Source organism: Phoca vitulina, unplaced genomic scaffold (genome assembly GCF_004348235.1).
Source record: "Phoca vitulina isolate PV1807 unplaced genomic scaffold, GSC_HSeal_1.0 scaffold40, whole genome shotgun sequence".
Lineage (NCBI taxonomy): Eukaryota > Metazoa > Chordata > Mammalia > Carnivora > Phocidae > Phoca > Phoca vitulina.
The window spans coordinates 13,859,872-13,879,882 of NW_022589743.1; the positions used below are offsets into that span (position 1 = coordinate 13,859,872).

At 35.5% G+C, this 20,011-nt stretch overlaps 1 protein-coding gene across 6 annotated transcripts in view; it reads right to left on the reverse strand.

Moving 5' to 3' along the window:
• BCAS3 (BCAS3 microtubule associated cell migration factor) overlaps positions 1-20,011 on the reverse strand; it is a 618,903-nt gene that overhangs the window by 339,545 nt on the left and 259,347 nt on the right. For 4 of the 6 annotated variants that reach the window (XM_032428491.1, XM_032428490.1, XM_032428493.1 and 1 more), the window contains exons 16-17: positions 13,197-13,347; positions 523-567 (exon numbers count right to left, since the gene is read on the reverse strand). In XM_032428491.1, the coding sequence (XP_032284382.1) occupies positions 523-567; positions 13,197-13,347 (196 nt within the window). The remainder of the gene's footprint in view (positions 1-522; positions 568-13,196; positions 13,348-20,011) is intronic. The other 2 variants (XM_032428494.1, XM_032428495.1) reach the window with 1 other exon arrangement.

Here is a 20,011-nt window from a genome sequence, read left to right on the forward strand (position 1 = left end):
ATGTGAAACACAAATTTCCTCATCATGTAGATCTTTAAATACCTAAACTCTTCAAAACAGAACTAACTCTATTCCTTTGGTACCAAATAAAATGCAATAAAAATTTATAGGGTATTTTTAGTAGACCTTAAATATATTTATATTTCAAAATAAATCATATCTTTGAATGTTCAGCACAATGTGTAGGGAGCTTCTCTCACTATCGTACTCAAAGCTTTAAATTTGGGTGTTAGCCTTGTCTTACACGCTAGCATTATGAGAGAATCCTTCTAACTTCTTATTTTTAAATATTAATCTGTGATTTTTTTTTTACCTGACTCTTCAACAAATGAAGTGAAACCAAAAAACCTCCTCTTTTAAAGTTTAAATATCAACATTCATGTCCCATTCTACAAATTATTCAGTAATCTGGTGCATCTATCTGTGATCAGGCCATGCAACTGAAAACAAAAGTACAAAACAGAGTTACTTTCTGAGAGTACAGCAAATGAATTAGGCATGCGGGACTGAACTGGGACTCACCATGGAGCTTTTATGGAAAAACACCCCGCTCCAAACAGATAAGGCCTTCATGGAAAAGGGGGGAAAATGCACAAAAAATTAGAGGAAAACTCATTTCACATTAACAAATACATGTATATCATACTGTTATAGAGTATGGATAAAATAACTGAAAAAATAAGTAATCATTTGCAATTCTACTGTAGATACTAACGAGTCTGATATAACCAATAAACAGAATGACGTGAAATAACAAGTCCCTTAATTTTCATAGGATTAGCAATTTCAAATGGTCTATTTCTCCCCCTTTTCTGGAGTCCCCCTGTAGGGTTTCTAAAGTAAAATAAAATAAACTTCACTTCAGAGGCCCTTAAAACAAAGTACAGGTTAAATGGAATAATCAGATGGAGAAAAGAGTGGGATCAGTAGCAACAGATGTGTGGTTGTAGGACACAAAATGTTTAAAATCAGCTAGAGAGAACACAATAAAAAGTTTGATAAGCATTATTCGCTCTTCATAGGTTGCAGCCTCAGAGCCACGGAGAGAAAGCAAGTCTTTTCCAAGCTACTTATGTAAAGTATGTTGAACTGTGTATTGCTGGCCAAAGGAATAAACACTAAATAAAAGTAGTATGATTTATTTCCATGTAGTGTTGCATTCCCAAAAGTCAGCATTTCTCTTAATAGTGATAGAGGTTGGCTTCTTCCACCTGGCCTGCTTTGGGCTAGGTTGGAATACCGGAAATGACAGCCACAATTGCTTATTTTAAATATAACTGGGGATGCAAAGTCAGACTTCATGGTACACATATTTCTTATTAATATTCTGTTCACAGCCATTTCAGACATGCTATGCATACTTGCACACAAAGAAGATGGGCTGATTTAATTGTATCCAAAACCAAATGTTGCTGTAGCATCTGACATGTGGAGGTGAGACACAGATTGAGAAGGAAAGCACACTGGCAAAACCTGGATATTTTCTTCTTCAACTTTGGAGCTAAAAACACCTTAAAAATAAAAATTCCTGCTAAATGATTAGCATTCGTCTGCCAGTGGATTGAGTTTCACAAACGGAAACTTGGGTAAAAGGTTTTCACAACACTGAGCACAATTCTGAGGATTGATGCACAGAAGAAACAAAGCAGGGAACAGAGAGGGAAGAGATACCAATTAGAGAAGAGTGAGTTGGAAGAACTGAGATACTGAAGAAAAAAGAAAAGAAACTTCAGGAATGGTGTCAATGCAAAGCAAAGAAATCTCTCTTGTAGTTAATACGACCACAACCAAAGATAGGACGTCGTTATCCACGTTGAAACAGTGGATGTTCAAACTTTTTTAATCATGACCCAGAGAAATACATTTTAAGGTGCAAGCTGGTGTATACATGAATATACATAAATTGAAACAATAATTTAATGAATATGGCTTTTGTCTGTCATCAACTTTACTATTTTCTATTTCAATGTATTATAAACATTAATGCGGGGATTTTGTTACAATGAAGATCATGCATACTCTGGCGGGGTAGGTCTGAGCAGGGCCTGAGATTCTGTATTTCTAAGAAGCTCCTATCTCATGCTAAAGCTGCTTGTTTGCAGAACCAATAGCAAAACTGCATTTCATTTTATTCTATTTCATTAATGAAAAAAAAGTCACAATCCCCTTATCTAATTTCATGATTCACAAATTATACTGGAAACAAAGTGTTACTGGGAACTCATGCTGCACTCTGACGAACACTGATTTAAATAACTGAGACCACTCAAAGACCCCAATCTCAATAACACTGTAATGCCATGCAGAAAGGATCAGAAAATGGAAGCTTCCGTATGTTTTCATATGCCCACAAATGTTTCTGAAATGAAGAGGTTATTGTTGCCATACAGTACCCAACTTCCTTTAAGTTTCTTCATTAGGCAGGGCACACAAAATAGTCAAACAGTTCAAATGATTCTGACACAGGCGCTGACCATCTGGAACATCTAGACATGAGTGGCTCTTCAGTGTATATTATGTCAACACTGAACAGTCTCCCATCTCATTCCGAATATCAGACTACAGCTAATTTGTTGTAAAACATTTGAAAGTTTTATCTTCATCCTTTATGCCTTAAAAGGCTTCTCTACCGACCCCCCAAACCAACCAAACAAAAATGAAACAAAACCTTAAAGTTCCTACATTTCAAAAGACCAGCTGATGTTCCCTACCTACAGAGCCAGTAAATACCCTTTTCTAGGTTAAGGTTTCCTTATGTCTCAAAAGGAAACATGCATTTGCCAAACAAATTAAACACAAGCTTAAAAAAAAAATAATAAAATCTCCTAGATCTTCCTTTCTAGGCAATGGCAGTTTGTGTTATCAACGAAAGATTTAAACAGCCATTTCCTTCCCCACAATCCTAAAATGCACGGTTAACTCTCCAGACACTGTAGTAAACAGGCCTGTACTAAGCAGCCTTGTCCGATTTAAAGACAATACAGTTCTCACTGTTCACAACCAAACCCAATGGTGTGAGTTAAAAGTAACCCTTCTTCAATCAAATAAGGATCAACTGGCTAACACAGCTCAAGGAGAAAACAGAGGGCTGGGAGAAACTGAATGAGGACCCGCTTTAGTATAGGCTTGGCATGTTCCCAATCTCCACTTACCCACTTCTTAGCCACCCCTACAAACTGGACCTCTGCCACATCCATGTAAAAGAAGAGCCCCAAACTCCAAAGAAGTAGAGTGACTGACGTAATTACGGACTCTGTATGGGCAGTGTCAGCTGTTCTTTTGAAATGTGCCTGCTTCATCTTTCCTCAGTAGCAAAAGAATGAAAATATAAAGTCACAAAGGACAGGCCCATGATCCAGCTGTCTTCACCTATGACTTCCTTTCCCTCTTTAAAATCCCACAGTTGTAGTTTTATATGAGGGTAGTTAGAAGGAGGAAGACGGTATGTGAGTGGGGGTGTATGTTGAATTAAAATGGTCTGTATTAACATATGCAACTCCAATTAGATGTTTGGATATTAAGAATTTCTGTGTTTTCTAAGCACTATTAAGTTTCAGCAGGTTTAACAAGCCTGCCACACAAAACCTATTCACTCTGCCACAATTATATCCTTTTTGAGCTGAATTCTGATTGAAAAACATCAGGACTGGCCAAGAGATTAAAAATCCAGAAATATTTTTTATAGACTTATTTATAGCGCAACGTGAAACGACTTGACCATTAGTTCTCAACGGATTTCTTCTGGAGATTCTCAGAAGACAAGAAGGAATTGTGTTTTATATCATAACAGTAATGCCATGTAAGTTTTTAAATGCTGATTCATTTTGTTGAATGCCACATAATACCACAAAAGCTTTGCTCTTACTAGCTGAAAGGAAAGCAAACGTGAAGATTTTTTAAATGCAAGGGAAAAGTAAAACTTGATTTGATTTTGAACGCACTGAAGTCTTCTATAACCTGACCCTAGTGCTAAAAGGTATAAATGATTAGGTTCAATCATCTTTAGAGTTAAAATTCTATGAACATACTCTGAAAGTCCTATTTTTCAACTGATCATGTCTTATGAGAATTCAGGTATTATCACATAACAGACATCAGAATGAGCCCATATTTACTATGAACAACTATATACCAACAAACTGGACAATCTAGATGAAAAGGAAAAAATGCTTAGAAATACAACTTACCAAGACTGAATAACAAAGAAATAGAAAATCTAAATAGACCAATTATTAGTATGGATATTGAATCAGTAATCAAAAATCCCCCAATGAAGAAAAGCTAAGGACGAGATGGCTTCACTGGCTTCACTGGCAAATTTTACCAAACTTTTAAAGAATTAACACCAATCCTTAAACTCTTCCAAAAAATCAGAGGATGGAACACTCCCAAACTCATTTTGTGAGGCCAGCATAATCCTGATACCAAAACCAGAAAATGACACCACTAGAAAAGAAAACTACAGGCCAGTATCCCTAATGAATATAAGATGGAAAAATTCTCAAGAAAGCACTAGCAAACCAAATTCAGCAGCACATTAGAAAGGATCATTCACAATGCTCAAGTGAGATTCATCCTGGGGATCCAAGGATGGCTCAACATAACACAAATCAATCAATATGATACATCACATTAGTAGAATGAAAAAAAAATCATCTGATCATCTAATTGACACAGGAGAAGCATTTGACAAAATTCAACATCCATTCATGATTAAAAACTCGTAACAAACTAGGCACAATTAAGGAACATATCTCAACATACTAAAGGCAAGCATAGCTAACATCATACTCAATGGAGAAAGGTTGAAAGCTTTTCCTCTAAGATCAGGAACAAGACAATGCCACCCACTCTTACCACTCTTTTTCAATATAGTAATGGAAGTCCTAGCTAGAGCAATCAGGGAAGAAAAGGAAATAAAATGTATCGGAGTTGGAAAGAAGAGAAGTAAAACTGTCTCTGTTTGCAGATGACATAACTTTATAGAAAATCCTAAAGACTCAACCAAAAAACTGTTAGATCTAATCCATGAATTCAGTAAGTTACAGGATATAAAATTAACATACAAAAATCAGTAGTGTTTCTATACACTAACAACAAATTTTCTGAAAAAGAAACAAGGGAATCAATCCCATTTACAATAGCATCAAAAACAATAAAACACTTAGGAATAAATATAACTAACAAGATGAAAGATCTCTACTCTGAAAACTGTAAGACACTGATGAATGAAATCAAAGAACAACACAAATAAATGGAAAGGGATCCTGTGGTCGTGGATTTTAAGAATTAATGTTAAAATGTCAATACTACCAAAAGCTATCTATAGATTTGATGCAATCCCTATCAAGATTCCCCAGGCATTTTTTACAGAAGTAGAAAAAAACTTCCCTAAAATTTATATGGAATCACAAAAGACCCCAAATAGCCAAAGAAATCCTAAAAAGAACAAAAGCAAGAGGCATTGTATTTCCTGATTTCAAGTTATACTATAAAGCTATAGTCATCAAAACAGTATGGAGTTGGCATAAAAACAAATAGACCAATGGAACAGAATCATGAGCATACATGGTCCGCTAATATTTGACAAGGGAACCAAGAATACTCAATGGAAAAAAAGACAGTCTCTTCAATAAATGGTACTGGGATAACTGGATAGTCACATGTAACAAATGAAACTGGACCCATACCTTACACCACTCACAAAAATTAACTCAAGATGGATCAAAGACCTGGGCGCCTGGGTGGCTCAGTTGGTTGAGCGACTGCCTTCGGCTCAGGTCATGATCCTGGAGTCCCTGGATCGAGTCCCGCATCGGGCTCCCTGCTCGGCAGGGAGCCTGCTTCTCCCTATGACCCTCACCCCTCTCATGTGCTCTCTCTCTCTCATTCTCTCTGTCTCAAATAAATAAATAAAATCTTTAAAAAAAAAAAAAAAAAAAAAAAAGATGGATCAAAGACTTAAATGTAAGACCTAAAACCATGAAACTCCTAGAAGGAAACACAGGAACAAAAGTTCCTTGACATGAGTCTTAGTAATAATTTTTAAAATATGACACCTAAAGTACAAGCAACAAAATTAAAAATGAATTTAAAAGCTTCTGCACGGCAAAAGAAACCATCAACAAAGTGAAAAGACAACCTACAGAATGGGAAAAAATATTTGCAAATCATCTACCTGATGGGGGCTAATATCTAAAATATATAAAGAACACATGCACTCAATGGCAAAAAACAACCCAATCTAAAAATGGGCAAATGACTTGAATAAACATTTTCCCAAATAACACATACAAAAGGCCAACAGGTTCATGAAAAGGTGCTTAACATCAGTAGTGATTAGGGAAATGCAAATTAAAAGCACAATGAGTTACCACCTCATCTCTGTTAGCATGGCCATCATCAAAAAGACAAGAGATAACAATGCTGCCATGGATATGGAGAAAAGGGAACCCTTGCACATTGCTGGTGGGACTATAAATTGGTGCAGTTGCTATGGAAAACAGTAGGGAGGATCCTCAAAAAACTAAAAATAGAACTACCCTATGATCCAGCAATTCCACTTCTGGGAATATACCCAAAGGAAATAAAAACACGAACACAAAAAGATATGCACCCCCATGTTCATAGCATTATTTACCAAAGCCAGGACATGGAAACAACCTGAGTGTCCACTGATGGACAATGGATAAAAATGTTGTGATTTACACACACACACACACACACACACGCATGCAGTGGAATATTATCCAGCCATAAAAAAAATGAAGAAATCCGACCACTTGAAACAACATGGAGAGATCTTGAAGGCAATATGCTACGTGAAATACGTCAAAGAAAGACAAATACTATATGATCTCATTTATATGTGGAATCTTAAACAAACAAACTCATAGAAAAAGAGATCACACTTGTGGTTATCAGATGCACAGGGTGGGAGAAGGGGGAATTAGAGGAAGGTGTCAAAAGGTACACACTTCCAGTTATACAATAAATAAGTACTAGAGATGTGATATACAACATGATGACTACAGCTAACCCTGCTGTATGACATATAGGAAAGCTGCAAAGAGAGTAAACCCTAAGAGTTCTCATCACAAGGAAAAAGTACTTTTCCTTTTTCTTTTCTTCTTTCTTTTCTTCTTACTGTATCCGTAGAAGATGGATGTTAGCTGAACTATTGTGCTAATCATTCCCCAACATATGCAAACCAAACCATCACGCTACACACCTTAAACTTATACAGCAATATATGTCAATTATTTCTCAATAAAACTGAAAAGGGAATAAGCCCATATAAATATTAAATGTACTAAACACCAAAAAAATAGAGAAAATGCTATACAACACTATGTGTAAAATTGTAAAGTAAAACCGTATTCTCTGCCAATATATTCTAGGAAATTTAATGACTCTGCTACATTCTGTGGACCCCATAAGTAGCTACTGAAATGGACACACAAGTCCCACATGCATATGAGCAATTTAGTCCTTGTGTCATTTTTTCAAGTGTTACTTTTAAATTTTCATTCATCTAATTTTAATCACTCCCTACTAAAGAGACCTATAGCCTGCGGGCTCTCAAATTAGTGATCTGTAGGGAAAATTGAAGCTGAAACAGCTACACTACCTAATTTGAGAAATTCTCAACATGCAAATTTAAATTACAAACTCAAGATTTTCATTAGAAAAACATTAGATAATGTTCAAATTCTGCCAGATGTTGCAGAAAAGAGACTAGAGTAGCATAGACTGTCAAATTTCTGTAGAAAGTCACATCTGCTGCTTTTTAATAGTAGACTTCATTCAAAAACCACAAAATCCACAGATTTATGGTGAAGTGGAACAAACATACGCAAGTAAACATATGCAAACCATAGGTGGACTTTAAGTACTCTACTGATGGAGTTTAAAAATTGTAAACTCAAACTATGATGACTATATTATACATGCAGATCTATCCATATCCATTCTAATGAAAATACACTGTCCATTATTTTATATCTGGGACCAAAGATTTATAGCTTAGCTATCCAAAACTAACACCTATACAAGACAGGGCTGGGAAGTGGAGAATTACGATCTACTACTGTATCCAGCGAGTCTTTCTCCAAATCTTTCCCATTTAATTCTTGGAGCTCCCACTATAAAGTTTGGGGCTCAGGCCAAACTGTGTAGATAAGCCAAGGTAGACCTAACTGAATCAGAAGAAGAAGGAATAGACCTTTCTTCAAGGCCTACTATATGCTGATGTCATCTACTGACTTAGCAAGCTCTATGGCAAATTTGGTCTACAAATTTCAAGTAGAAATAATCAAATAAATGCTATGAAATGTTTCCATTTCTAAATAAGAACAATCATCTATGTTTTCCTAATGAAGCTCTTGTTCAGCACTGGCCTAGGACAGTGAGTGAGGCTTAGAAATTAGGTAGTTAGGCCTGGCAGGAACTCATACAATGTAAAGCTGAAAGATCACAATCCATACATATAAACTTGTATTCTTCAGATGAAGAAGCTTACCTAGGACACAGTGGTTAATTGGTAGCAGAACCAAATGAGAAGTTAGGGCATCACGTTCCTAAGTCAATAACCTTCCCCTGCATGACCTATTTCTACAGAGTTGGTCCCAAGGTTCCTAACACCCACTTCAAATTGCTCCCAAAGAAATGAATAAATCTAAAGATGGGGAGAGAGAAAAGGAACAGAAGCTGCTCCATTTAAGAAAAAGGAAACTTATGAAAGACAAAAAAATCATCTCATGTTTACTTCACTAAAAATGGTCAGTTAGTTAAGAGCAAGGAAGTGACTTCATTACCAATGTCTGCATTTTTCATTCCCATGAAATTACTCTGATCTCTTTTTGAAATGTACTGCTCTCTGTTTGTGCCTAAAAAATGAGGTATATATATTAATAACTTTAGGTTTACTGTACATAAAATTAAGCATACTGATGAAAAATTACCTACTTAGTAAAATTTTATATAGGAAGCATTCAAAAAAAATTTTATCACTTACTTGATTCATTAACTCAACCAAACACCTATCAAATGCTGCTTAATAAATCCCTACTATAAATACTTAACACTCCAAAATAATGAGCAATTCCTTAGCACCCAGTTTCACTTTACTAGATGAGACCTATTCTTATTTACATTTCATAAAAACATGATGGAGGTCTTTCCAATCCTCCAATCTTAGACTGGAAGAAACTGGACTCTGTTTGAATGAGTGATTGTTGGACCAAATGATTTCTAGCACTCCTTTTGCCTTCATCAATGTATACTGTAGTCAGGTTCAGCAACAGCTGCTGCCAAAATAGGCCTTATTTCCTCCAAGTGCTGCTTCAAGGTACAGAACATGAAGGTGTAAATACATCTGTCTTTTGCCATTTGTAGTTCTACTGGCCTTGTGCATGTCTTGGAGTAAGACAGATGGTCCCTGACACTGCACAGGCTTCCAGGGATATATATTTCCAAAAATAAGAAGGCAGATGTGAAATATGGTAAGCACACGTTTTATTCCCTCAAGGTTTGAACTGAGGCTTCTATCTCAATTTGAATATTTAAATATAGGATCCTAGGCAATCCTTAGAAATCTCTGTGCTAGAAATACAACTTTTTATGCATATTTTGCCTTTATGCCAAATATCTAGGACACGGAATAAATAAATGCTGATCTATCTGAGGTAGGTATATAATTTTATTGGATACATTATCAGGTATATTGGAAGTAGTCACAGAACTTACATGGCTATAAATGAGTCACAGCTCTGTGTTCTATTTCTACATAATCCATGTTAAATACTTACTGTTAATTTTATTTTTAAAATGTTAGCAAAGGCATGGCATAGAAGCAAAGTTAGAGTAAACTGGAATTTCCAGAACAAAAAGAGACCTGGAAAATGAAAAGCCCATTTGCTCATCACTCTGGTGACCTTAATATGGCAATCAAAATTCTCAGTAAATACAATACAATTTAATGGAAATAATGCAAATTAGCTAACTGCAGATTTAGAATTGGTCATAGTAAAAAAAATTTAAATAAAAATGAAACAAATATAGCCTTTAAAATCTAATGGGATGAAATCTAATGACATGAAATGTATGGGATTTGGTTCAAATCTCAGCATATATCAAAAACAGAAATTAAGGGAATATGTTTTGTTCTCATACAACAAATACTACTTTTGGTAAGGCAAAATACATGTATTTCCATGAAAATGCTCAATTTTAAGATAATAAAAACCACAAATTGTATTCCGAAAATGCTATGACCAAATGTTGGGGTGACTCAGAGTCAAAGAATTATAAGGAAAGTCCCCTATAGCAATTTCTGGTTATAATCAACAAACTCTTCAGAAGGTGGCTTAGGGGTATGAAGTCTTGTAATCTAGCAGCAGCCAACTATAAGTTACAAACACTATTATCAAAGTGTTTATAGGTCACTGTGATCTGTGTTAATAGGAAGCAAGAGAAAGAATAGAGGGAGGAATGGGAAAAAAAGAATTGTAGGGAGGGAGGGGAAAAACAGCAGGTGGGGCAATTTGTGTGAGCGAAAGCCTCTGGCACAAGGACTGACAACAACTACATAAAAAAAACGAATAGTGAGTTTTAGAATCTCTTTTTCTGATAACTACCCTACAGTTATAGAAGAGAATACCCTTGTCTCTAGAATTTATATGTTGAAATTTGTAGGAATAAGGGGTTACTAAGTCTACAAATTCCTTTGAAACAACTTAAGAAAAATATGGGGTGTGTGTGTGTGTTGTGTGTGTTGTGTGTGTGTGTGTGTTGTGTGTGTCGTGTGCCTGCACACACGTGGGCAGAATGAGCAAGTGTGAACGATAAGGTAAATAAGTTAGACTGTTAACATTTGGGAAATCTGGATATACAGGAATTCCTTTTACTGGCCTTGTAGCTCTTTTTGTAAACCTGAATCTATGTGAACGTTTTAAAAATTACAAACCAGGTATTCACTGTGGGACAAATGTTATTCTCTTTAAACACTTCAGTACAGGACATGCTAAAAAGAATTCAAAAACTCAGCAAAAATAAAATGGTCTGAGAATTGAGATAAGAAGCCAAGTCAACAACGTGATATGTGTATCTTGAACTAATATTAATTTCAAAGTACGTAGCTCAAATTCACATAATTTATTAATCATTAATAAATAATTACTAAATTGTCTATAAGGGGGCATAATATACATACTCTAGGAATTGAGGAATTTTGACTTTTTAAAAAGAAAAGGAAACAGAATTTATCTAAGTTCATAAAGTATGGCAGCGGAAGGAGACACCAGATGATTAATAGTTTCTGCCCATCTAAGGGCAGAGAGAGAGAGTAGCAAGAGAGTGTGAAAGAGTAAGTGAGAGACTATCTTTTTATTGTGGAAAATTTCAAATATATACAAAAGTAGACTTAGTTTCCACTCCTCCCCACAACTATATTGAATTAAATTCTAACATCATAGGATTTCATACATAGAACCTCAGTCACTATTTATATATATAGAAAAGCTTATTCGAAAAAGAGAGCTAATTCTTTGCATTATAAAAACAGCATAGCTCTTAAGTTTTAAAAACAACAAACACCAGAAACAAAGCTAGAATTAAATTCAAGAAGAACAATTTTGAGTATTCTTTCACTGAGATTCAGGAAACACACATAAAAACTCATAAGTACTTTGCAGAATTGTATAATGCTCAGTTGAATCAAGAAAGCACAATTACATACTGACTTCTATGAGTAAAAAAATATGACTCAAGATTTATCGAATTTTTATTTGATTCTACATCCCAAAAAGTAACATCATACAAAGAAAAAATGAGCTAATTGTAAATATAAGTTAATAACCTCTTTCTTATTCATAGATACTCCTACTTATTTTAAAATAAAGAAACTAAGAGGAAAGGGAAGTCAAAATTCTATTTAAATCACTGAACATAAAGAGTTAAAAAGCTGAAATCAATTAAAAGAAAGGAATATAGGCCAAATGATCTATATCATAACATGTCCGATTTGGGGCCTAGGAATGCTCTATTTTTCCTTCACCCCACCCCTAACATGCCACAAACTCAATTTTATTTCTGCATTCAGCAATAAGATCATTTTGTATACAAATACTACTCCACGATGTAGAGTGTCCATTTCTGTGCCATGGTGAAATCTGGAGCTCAAAAGACTTACCCCTGAGAATGAGTATTTCTTCTCACAAAAGTGACTTCTACAAACACTTTACCACCCAGCACAAAAATATTAAGACCTTTTGATATAGCAGCCAAATAATTTACTCTATTCCTTTTGTTGGAAAGACCTTGAAGACTATTTGAAGCTAGGACTGGGTTTTCTCTGGACTACCTGAATACAGAACTTAAGACAGTTGTTTCATTTCGAATTAGGCTAAACCTCAGGACTGCTTACTGATGAAATAGGTAATTTGCCGGTAGACATATATATTTTATGGTACAAAATGGAATTTCAGAGTCATCACATGATTGATCATCTAATGATATCTTAGATTTAACACTTTATTTTCAGGAACCCAAAGCAGGGATAATTAAAATATTTTTTTAAATAGCTAAAATAAGCACAGACACATCAAGTGAGTCATCAAATGTCTTTGAGGATGCTAATGACCAATCGTGAGTAAAGCCCAAATCTTAGGACTCTGGCTTTTGAAAACTACCCATAACATCACATTGTCCTGACACTAATGACAGATCGTTATATGTAAATTATACCACAATACAGGCGATTTTTTAACTATTAGAAACACGGTTGTCATCTGAAGTTCTTTCCTTAGTATTTGGGCCAGTTAAAATTTGGGAGTCATTATAAATCCAGATTTATAATGGATTTTGTCCACAAAAGCAAGAAACTGACACTGTACTTTCAGAGAAAGCCATAAGGCAGCAAGTGTAAGACTGAGAAGATGGGTCTGGTTTTGATTAGCCAATACTAATTTTCACAACTTGTCACTGCTTTGTTTTTGCTATGGATATATGTATACATGGTTGTATTCAAGTATGTTTGTGCATGTTCTATACTTTGTACTTAATCTGCTGCCATGAAGTTTCATGTGGGCTGGAAATGAGGAGCTAATTAAACCACCCAAAGGAAATGTACGTTTCATTTTTATGTATCCAATCCTCTGAAACAGCTATTTTAAAAAGTATCAAGCCTAAGGCCTTACCCTGTTCGTTTGGTGATGGTCCCCAATGTCATTGGCTGCTTGATTTGCGCAAGAGGCATCAGTACCATCAAGCTGGGGAGAGGAGAGAGCCGGGGGTTGCCAGGGTTGTTGTTGGCAAAATTATTGTAGGAGTCTTGGCTGTTTAGTTTCCCTACAAAGAGAAAAACAAAGAAAAGCATCAGCAAGGGACATCTCCTTCTCTGATGGAGTTTGCACTCACCCCACTAAATCATTTAAGAAAATTATCAAAGGCAGAATTGATTTGAAAAGAATCATGGTTATATGGATGGGAAAAAAAAACACAGGATACTGGTAACACCAAGTGTGACTTGATTATGAACAGAGACTGTGGGAGGAATGGAGGATACAGAATTGGATAGATGTTAAATGGTTATACAAATAATTAGTATAAAATTTAATTATAATTTTATGGAGTTATGAAGAAATATAGGATAGCGAAAGAAAATAAAACAGGAAGATGTAAAGTAGTCTAGAGGAGGCATGGAGCATTTCTCTGAACAAGCTTGAGAGTAAGTGGGTAGAATATTCCAGCACAGCAGCCTGTGAAGGCTGGGAGGGTGAAAGAAATCATGAGAGGAGTTTCCAAAGACAGCAGCATGAGAGACACCGGATGAGACTAACAAAAGTCATAGGCAAAAACATCACCTTCTTCCCAATATCTACCGCTCCCCACCATAAAATTTAAAAACATCAAATCAGGGCGCCTGGGTGGCTCAGTAGGTTAAGCGGCTGCCTTCAGCTGAGGTCATGATCCCAGGGTTCTAGGATCAAGTCCCACATGGGGCTCCCTACTCAGCAGGGAGTCTTCTCTTTCTGCCTCTGCCTCTCCTCCCTGCTCATGCTCTCTCTCTCTCAAATAAAATCTTTAAAAAAAAAATAAAAACATCAAATCAACATTTCCTTTTATTTTATGTGGGCCATTAATATAAAAAAATAACAAGAGTCATTATGGCTCACTAACAACTAGGAAAAACAAACTCATCTGTGAAATAAAATCTGATCCGCAGAGGGAATAATTACTCTCAGCTCACCAGGAAGCCAAACTCCTCCTATGTACTTATCTTTTCTCCCTCTCCATGGTTTTATATTTTCCAGACTATCCTATAAATGAAATCACAGAATATGGAGCTTATTGGGTCCAGCTTCTTTTACTTGCCAATAAGCATCTGAGATTCATCCACTCTATATTTTCCCAAAAGTATCAATAGATCTTTCCTTTTTATTCTTGAGTATAATCCTATTATATGGAACAACTTCAGTTTGTTTATCTAGTCACTGGTAAAAGGACATTTGTTTCCAGCTTTGGCTATTATGAATAAGGGTGCTATAAACATTTATGTACAGGTTTTGTATGAATATAAATTTCCTTTTTGGATAAATCATCTAGGAATGGAATTGCTGGTCATAGTAAATGAATGTTTGCAGAGACATCATGATTGTATGTTTTAAGGTTGTAAGAAAATGCCAGTTTGACAAAGTAGCTGAACCATTTCACATTCTCACCAGTGAAGTATGATAATTCCGATCTTCCAAATTCTCACCAGCATTTGGTATTGTTACTCTTTTTATTTTAGCTATTCTGGCTTTTATTTGGATTTCTCTAATGCACAATAATGTTTAACACTTTTTCTGTTCATGCATTTATTTGTCATCCATATTTCTTTTTTGATAAAGTGCTCAAATCTTTTGCCCATTTTAAAAACTGGATCACTGGGTGTTATACACAAGCAATGAATCATGGAACACTACACCAAAAACTAATGATGTACCGTATGGTGACTAACATAACATAATAAAAAAAAAACTGGGTCAATATTTTTCGCTGAGATATAATTCATATGTTGTGAAAGTCACTCTTCTAAAGTGTACAATTCTGTGTTTAGTATATTCTACAGAGTAGCACAACCATGACCACTATCTAATTTCAGAACATTTTCATCACCCAAAAAGAAAGCCCATACCCATTAGCAATCACTCCTCCTTTGGCCCACCCCTCAGCCTTTGACAATCAGAATCTTCTTTCTGTTTCTATGGATTTGCCTATTCTGGATACTTCATAAATAGACTCATACAATGTGGCCTTTTGTGACTGCTTCTTTCACTTAGTATCTCTTCAAGGTTCATCCATGTTGTGCCATAGATCAGTAGTTCATTCTTTTTTTATAACCAAATAGCATTCCATTGCATGGATATACCACATTTTATTTATCCATTTATCAGTTGATGAATATTTGAGTTGCTTTCACTTTTAGGCTATTATGATTAATGTATCTATGAACATAATTAAGTGCACAGGTTTTTATGAAGACATGTGCTTTCAGTTTTCTTAGGTATATACACCTAGGAATGGAATTGTTAGGTCTATGTTTAACATTGTGAGGAACTGCCACCCTGCGGTTGCACCAATGTATGAGGGCTCCAACTTCACATCTTCAACAGTACTTGCTATTGTCTCTTATTTTAGCCATCCTAGTGGGTATGAAGTGGTGTCTCATTGTGGTTTTGATTTGCATTTCCCTAATTACTAAGGATGTTAAGCATCTTTCTCATGTGCATTTCAGTAATTTGTGGATCTTCCTTGGAGAAACGTCTAACCCAAAACATGTGCCCATTTAAAAACTGGATCGTCTTTTTATTGTTCAGTCATAAGCATTAATCATATTCTCTGGATGCAAGTTCCTTGTCATATATATGATTTACAAATATTTTTCTCCCATTCCATGTGTTTTCTTCTCACTTTCTTCATGGTGTGCTTTGAAGCATAAAAGTTTTTAATTTTCATGGAGTCTACTGTGTTTTTTCTTTAGTTGCTTTTGCTTTTGTTCTCAGATCTAAGAAATCAATGCTGAATGCAGGGACACAAAGATTTATGGCTATGTCTTCTTCTAAGAGTTTTATATTTTCAGCTCTGATATTTAGGTCTCTGATCCATTTTGAATTAATTGTTATAAATGGTGTGAGGTAGGGGTTCAACATCATTTTTTGGAATGTTGGATATCTACTTCTTCCAGCACCATCTGTAGAAAAGACTATCCTTTCCCACCTCAATGGATTGTCCTGGCACCCTTGTCAAAAATCAAATGGCTACAAATATAAGGAATTATTTACAGATCTTACTCTCACATTTTAAAAGTTCTTTATATATTCTGGATATAAGCCTTTTGGAAGATATACACTTTTCAAATATTTTCTATCACCCTGTAACTTGTCTTCTCATTCTCTTACAGATCTTTCAACAAGCAAAAGATTTTTTTCCCAATAAAGTCCACTTCATGAATTTTTTTTTTTTTTTTTAAAGATTTTATTTATTTATTTGAGAGAGAGAATGAGAGACAGAGAGCATGAGAGGGAGGAGGGTCAGAGGGAGAAGCAGACTCCCTGCTGAGCAGGGAGCCCGATGCGGGACTCGATCCCGGGACTCCAGGATCATGACCTGAGCCGAAGGCAGTCGCTTAACCAACTGAGCCACCCAGGCGCCCTCATGAATTTGTTTTTTATATGTGGTGTTGAACTGATGAATTATTTGCCTAACCCCAAGTCAAAAAATTCTACCTAAAAACTTTTAAGTTTTACATTTTACATTTATATATATATGATTTATATTATATGATACAGTTAATTTTCTGTAAGGTATGAGATGTGATTTTTTATGTAACAATGAAATGAAATGAAACAAATGAAAGCAAATAAAACAAAAATCTCCAAAGCTTAAGTGAAGTTTATCACAACTTTACAAGTTGGGGTTTAGGATTGTTTTTCTGTTTATTTTTTAATCAGTGCCCTCAAAATATTACTGGTAATGTCTATTATTCCAATATCATGATACCTGAAGCCTGAGGCAAGGCAGATTCCATGATCTCTGTAATTCTTTCTACTTAACTGATATGTCGGCCAAATGACAAATTTTGAGCTAAATTTTGTTGAGCTGAAGTGTTAGGCCAATTTGTAGTGCTTTCCTGACACAAATAGAAACCACATATAGTCACTGGGAAAAAAAAAAGAGAGAGACCAGCGTATCAAAAGGGAACATACTATATTCTGGAGTGGAAGCACCCACTTGGACTTTTATTATTTCTGTATTATTTGGTGTCACCACCTTGTGGCCTACAGCTACAAAATTCAAGTAAATTACAAATCTCACAGAGAGTAGGGTATGAAATATAAAGGCAGAAATTGTTATTACATTGTCAAAGTCCTCTTCAAATATAAGCCACACGAAATTAGAAATTTTAGGTCATTTTGTTTGTTTTTCTGAATTTCCATGTTTTGAATCCTGGGAATTAGGTTTCTAAACAACGTATAACTTCTAAAATAGACAGTACACAAATATCTGCCCAAATACACACAGAACTCACTGCAGATGATACTTTCATTTTCAAAACTCTGAGAACCCCTGTTCAGTCACCTTTTTCCAAGGAAGAATAATGATTGTGAAGCAGCTTTGTAACAGTAAATAATGGTTGTTCAGAGGGACTAAAGATAGAAAAAGAATAGAGAAAAATCATATTGAATTTCTTTTCTTTTTAAAAATAGCCAGTGGTTTGATGCCCTTCTTTAATGGGCCATTATATCCAACAAAACTTGCTGTTTCCACCTATACCTTGTCATTATCTGCAAAAATGCCAGCTAGGATTTTGATTGGGATTGCAACAAGTCTGCAGATCAGCTGAGGAACCACTGCCATGTTAACAGTATTAAGTCTTCCAAGCCAAGAACATGAGCTGTCTTTTCATTTATGTAGGTAGTCTTTCATTTCTTTGCACATTGTTTTATAGATTTCCGGGTACAAGTTTTATACGTCTTTGGTTAAATTTACTCCTATTTTTTCGATGCGACTTGTAAAAAGACTTTTCTTAATTGCACTTTTCAGATTGTTCATGGCCAATGTAGAGAAATACAATCAATTTTTGTACATTGATCTTGTATCCTAAACCTTGCTGAACCTGCTTATATCAGTTTTGTTTTTGTTTTTGTTTTTTTTTGTGGATTCCTTAGGATTTTCTATATACATGATCATGTCATCCCCAGAGAAGAAAGTTTTGCTTCTTCCTTTCCAGTCCAGATGACTTCTATTTCTTTTATTGCCTAAAAGCCCTGGTTACAACTGCCAGTACAATATTGAACAGGAGTGGCAAGAGTAGACTATGATTCATTTTGAGTTAATTTTTGTATATGGACTGAGGTACGAGTTGAGGTTCATTGCTTTGAAATTGGACATCCACTTGTTTCATCACCATTAAAAAGATGGTCCTTTCTCCATTGAATTGCCTTTTCATCTTTGTCAAAAATCAACTGACCATGTTTACATGGATCTAATTCTAGATTTTGTTCCATTGATCCATGTGTCTATCCTTTCACCAATACCACATTTTCTTTATTACCGTAGCTCTATAGTGATTCTTAGTAATTCATGCACTTACACAGAAACTTCATAGAAAAATTTCCACACTTTTCATGTTATAAAAATGACTCCAGTGTTTATAATTCAACAACTCTTCCATACAGAAAACACCGGATTAACCCAATGTTATTTTCAAATCATTGTTCTTGACTTCTTATAAAAGTTACCTGCCCTGGTTCTGTGGTTAACAATAAATATGGTATTTTATAAATAACAGCAACAGTAAACACACACTTTTTTTTTTTTTACTAATTTGAATTAAGGAGACAAATTTATATTAAAAAAAAAAACAATACCCCCCAAAAGATCCTAATGAATATCTTATTTCTAAATGACATCCTGAAATACATTCATTTTTTTCTCTTTTTTAAGTTTTTATTTAACTTCTCATTGGTTAACATAAAATGTAATATTAGTTTCAGGTGTACAATATAGTGATTCAGTACTTCCACACATCACCCAGGGCTCATTACAAGTGCCCTCCTTAATACCCATCACCTATTTAACCATCCCCCCCCCCCCACCTTCCCTCCCTCTGGTAACCATCAGTTTATGCTCTACAGTTAAAAGTCTGTTTCTTAGGGGTGCCTGGGTGGCTCAGTCGTTAAGCGTCTGCCTTCACCTCAGGTCATGATCCCAGGGTCCTGGGATCAAGCCCCGCATCGGGCTCCCTGCTCAGCAGGAAGCCTGCTTCTCCCTCTCCCACTCCCCCTGCTTGTGTTCCCTCTCTCGCTGTGTCTCTCTCTATCAAATAAATAAATAAAATCTTTAAAAAAAAAAAAAAAAGTCTGTTTCTTAGTTTGCCTCTTTCTCTCTTTTCCCTTTGCTCATTTGTTTTGTTTCTTAAATTCCACATGAGTGAAATCGTAAGATATTTGTCTTTCTCTGACTTATTTTGTTTAGCATAAAACTCTCTAGCGCCATGCATGTGGCTGCAAAGACAAGACTGCATTCTTTTTTTTTTTTTTAAGATTTTATTTATTTATTTGACAGAGAGAGACACAGCGAGAGAGGGAACACAAGCAGGCGGAGTGGGAGAGGGAGAAGCAGGCTTCCCGCCGAGCAGGGAGCCCGATGCGGGGCTTGATCCCAGGACCCTGGGATCATGACCTGAGCCAAAGGCAGACACTTAACGACTGAGCCACCCAGGCGCCCAAGGACTGCATTCTTTTTATGGCTGAGTAATATTCCATTGTATATATATCACATCTTTTTTTATTATTTTTTTTTATTATGTTCAGTTAGCCAGCATATTAGTTTTTGATGTAGTGTTCAATGATTCATCTTCTTTATGCATTCATCAATTGATGGACACTTGGGCTGTCTCCATAATTTGGCTATTGCAGATAATGCTGCTATAAACATCAGGGTGCATATACCCCTTTGAATTAGT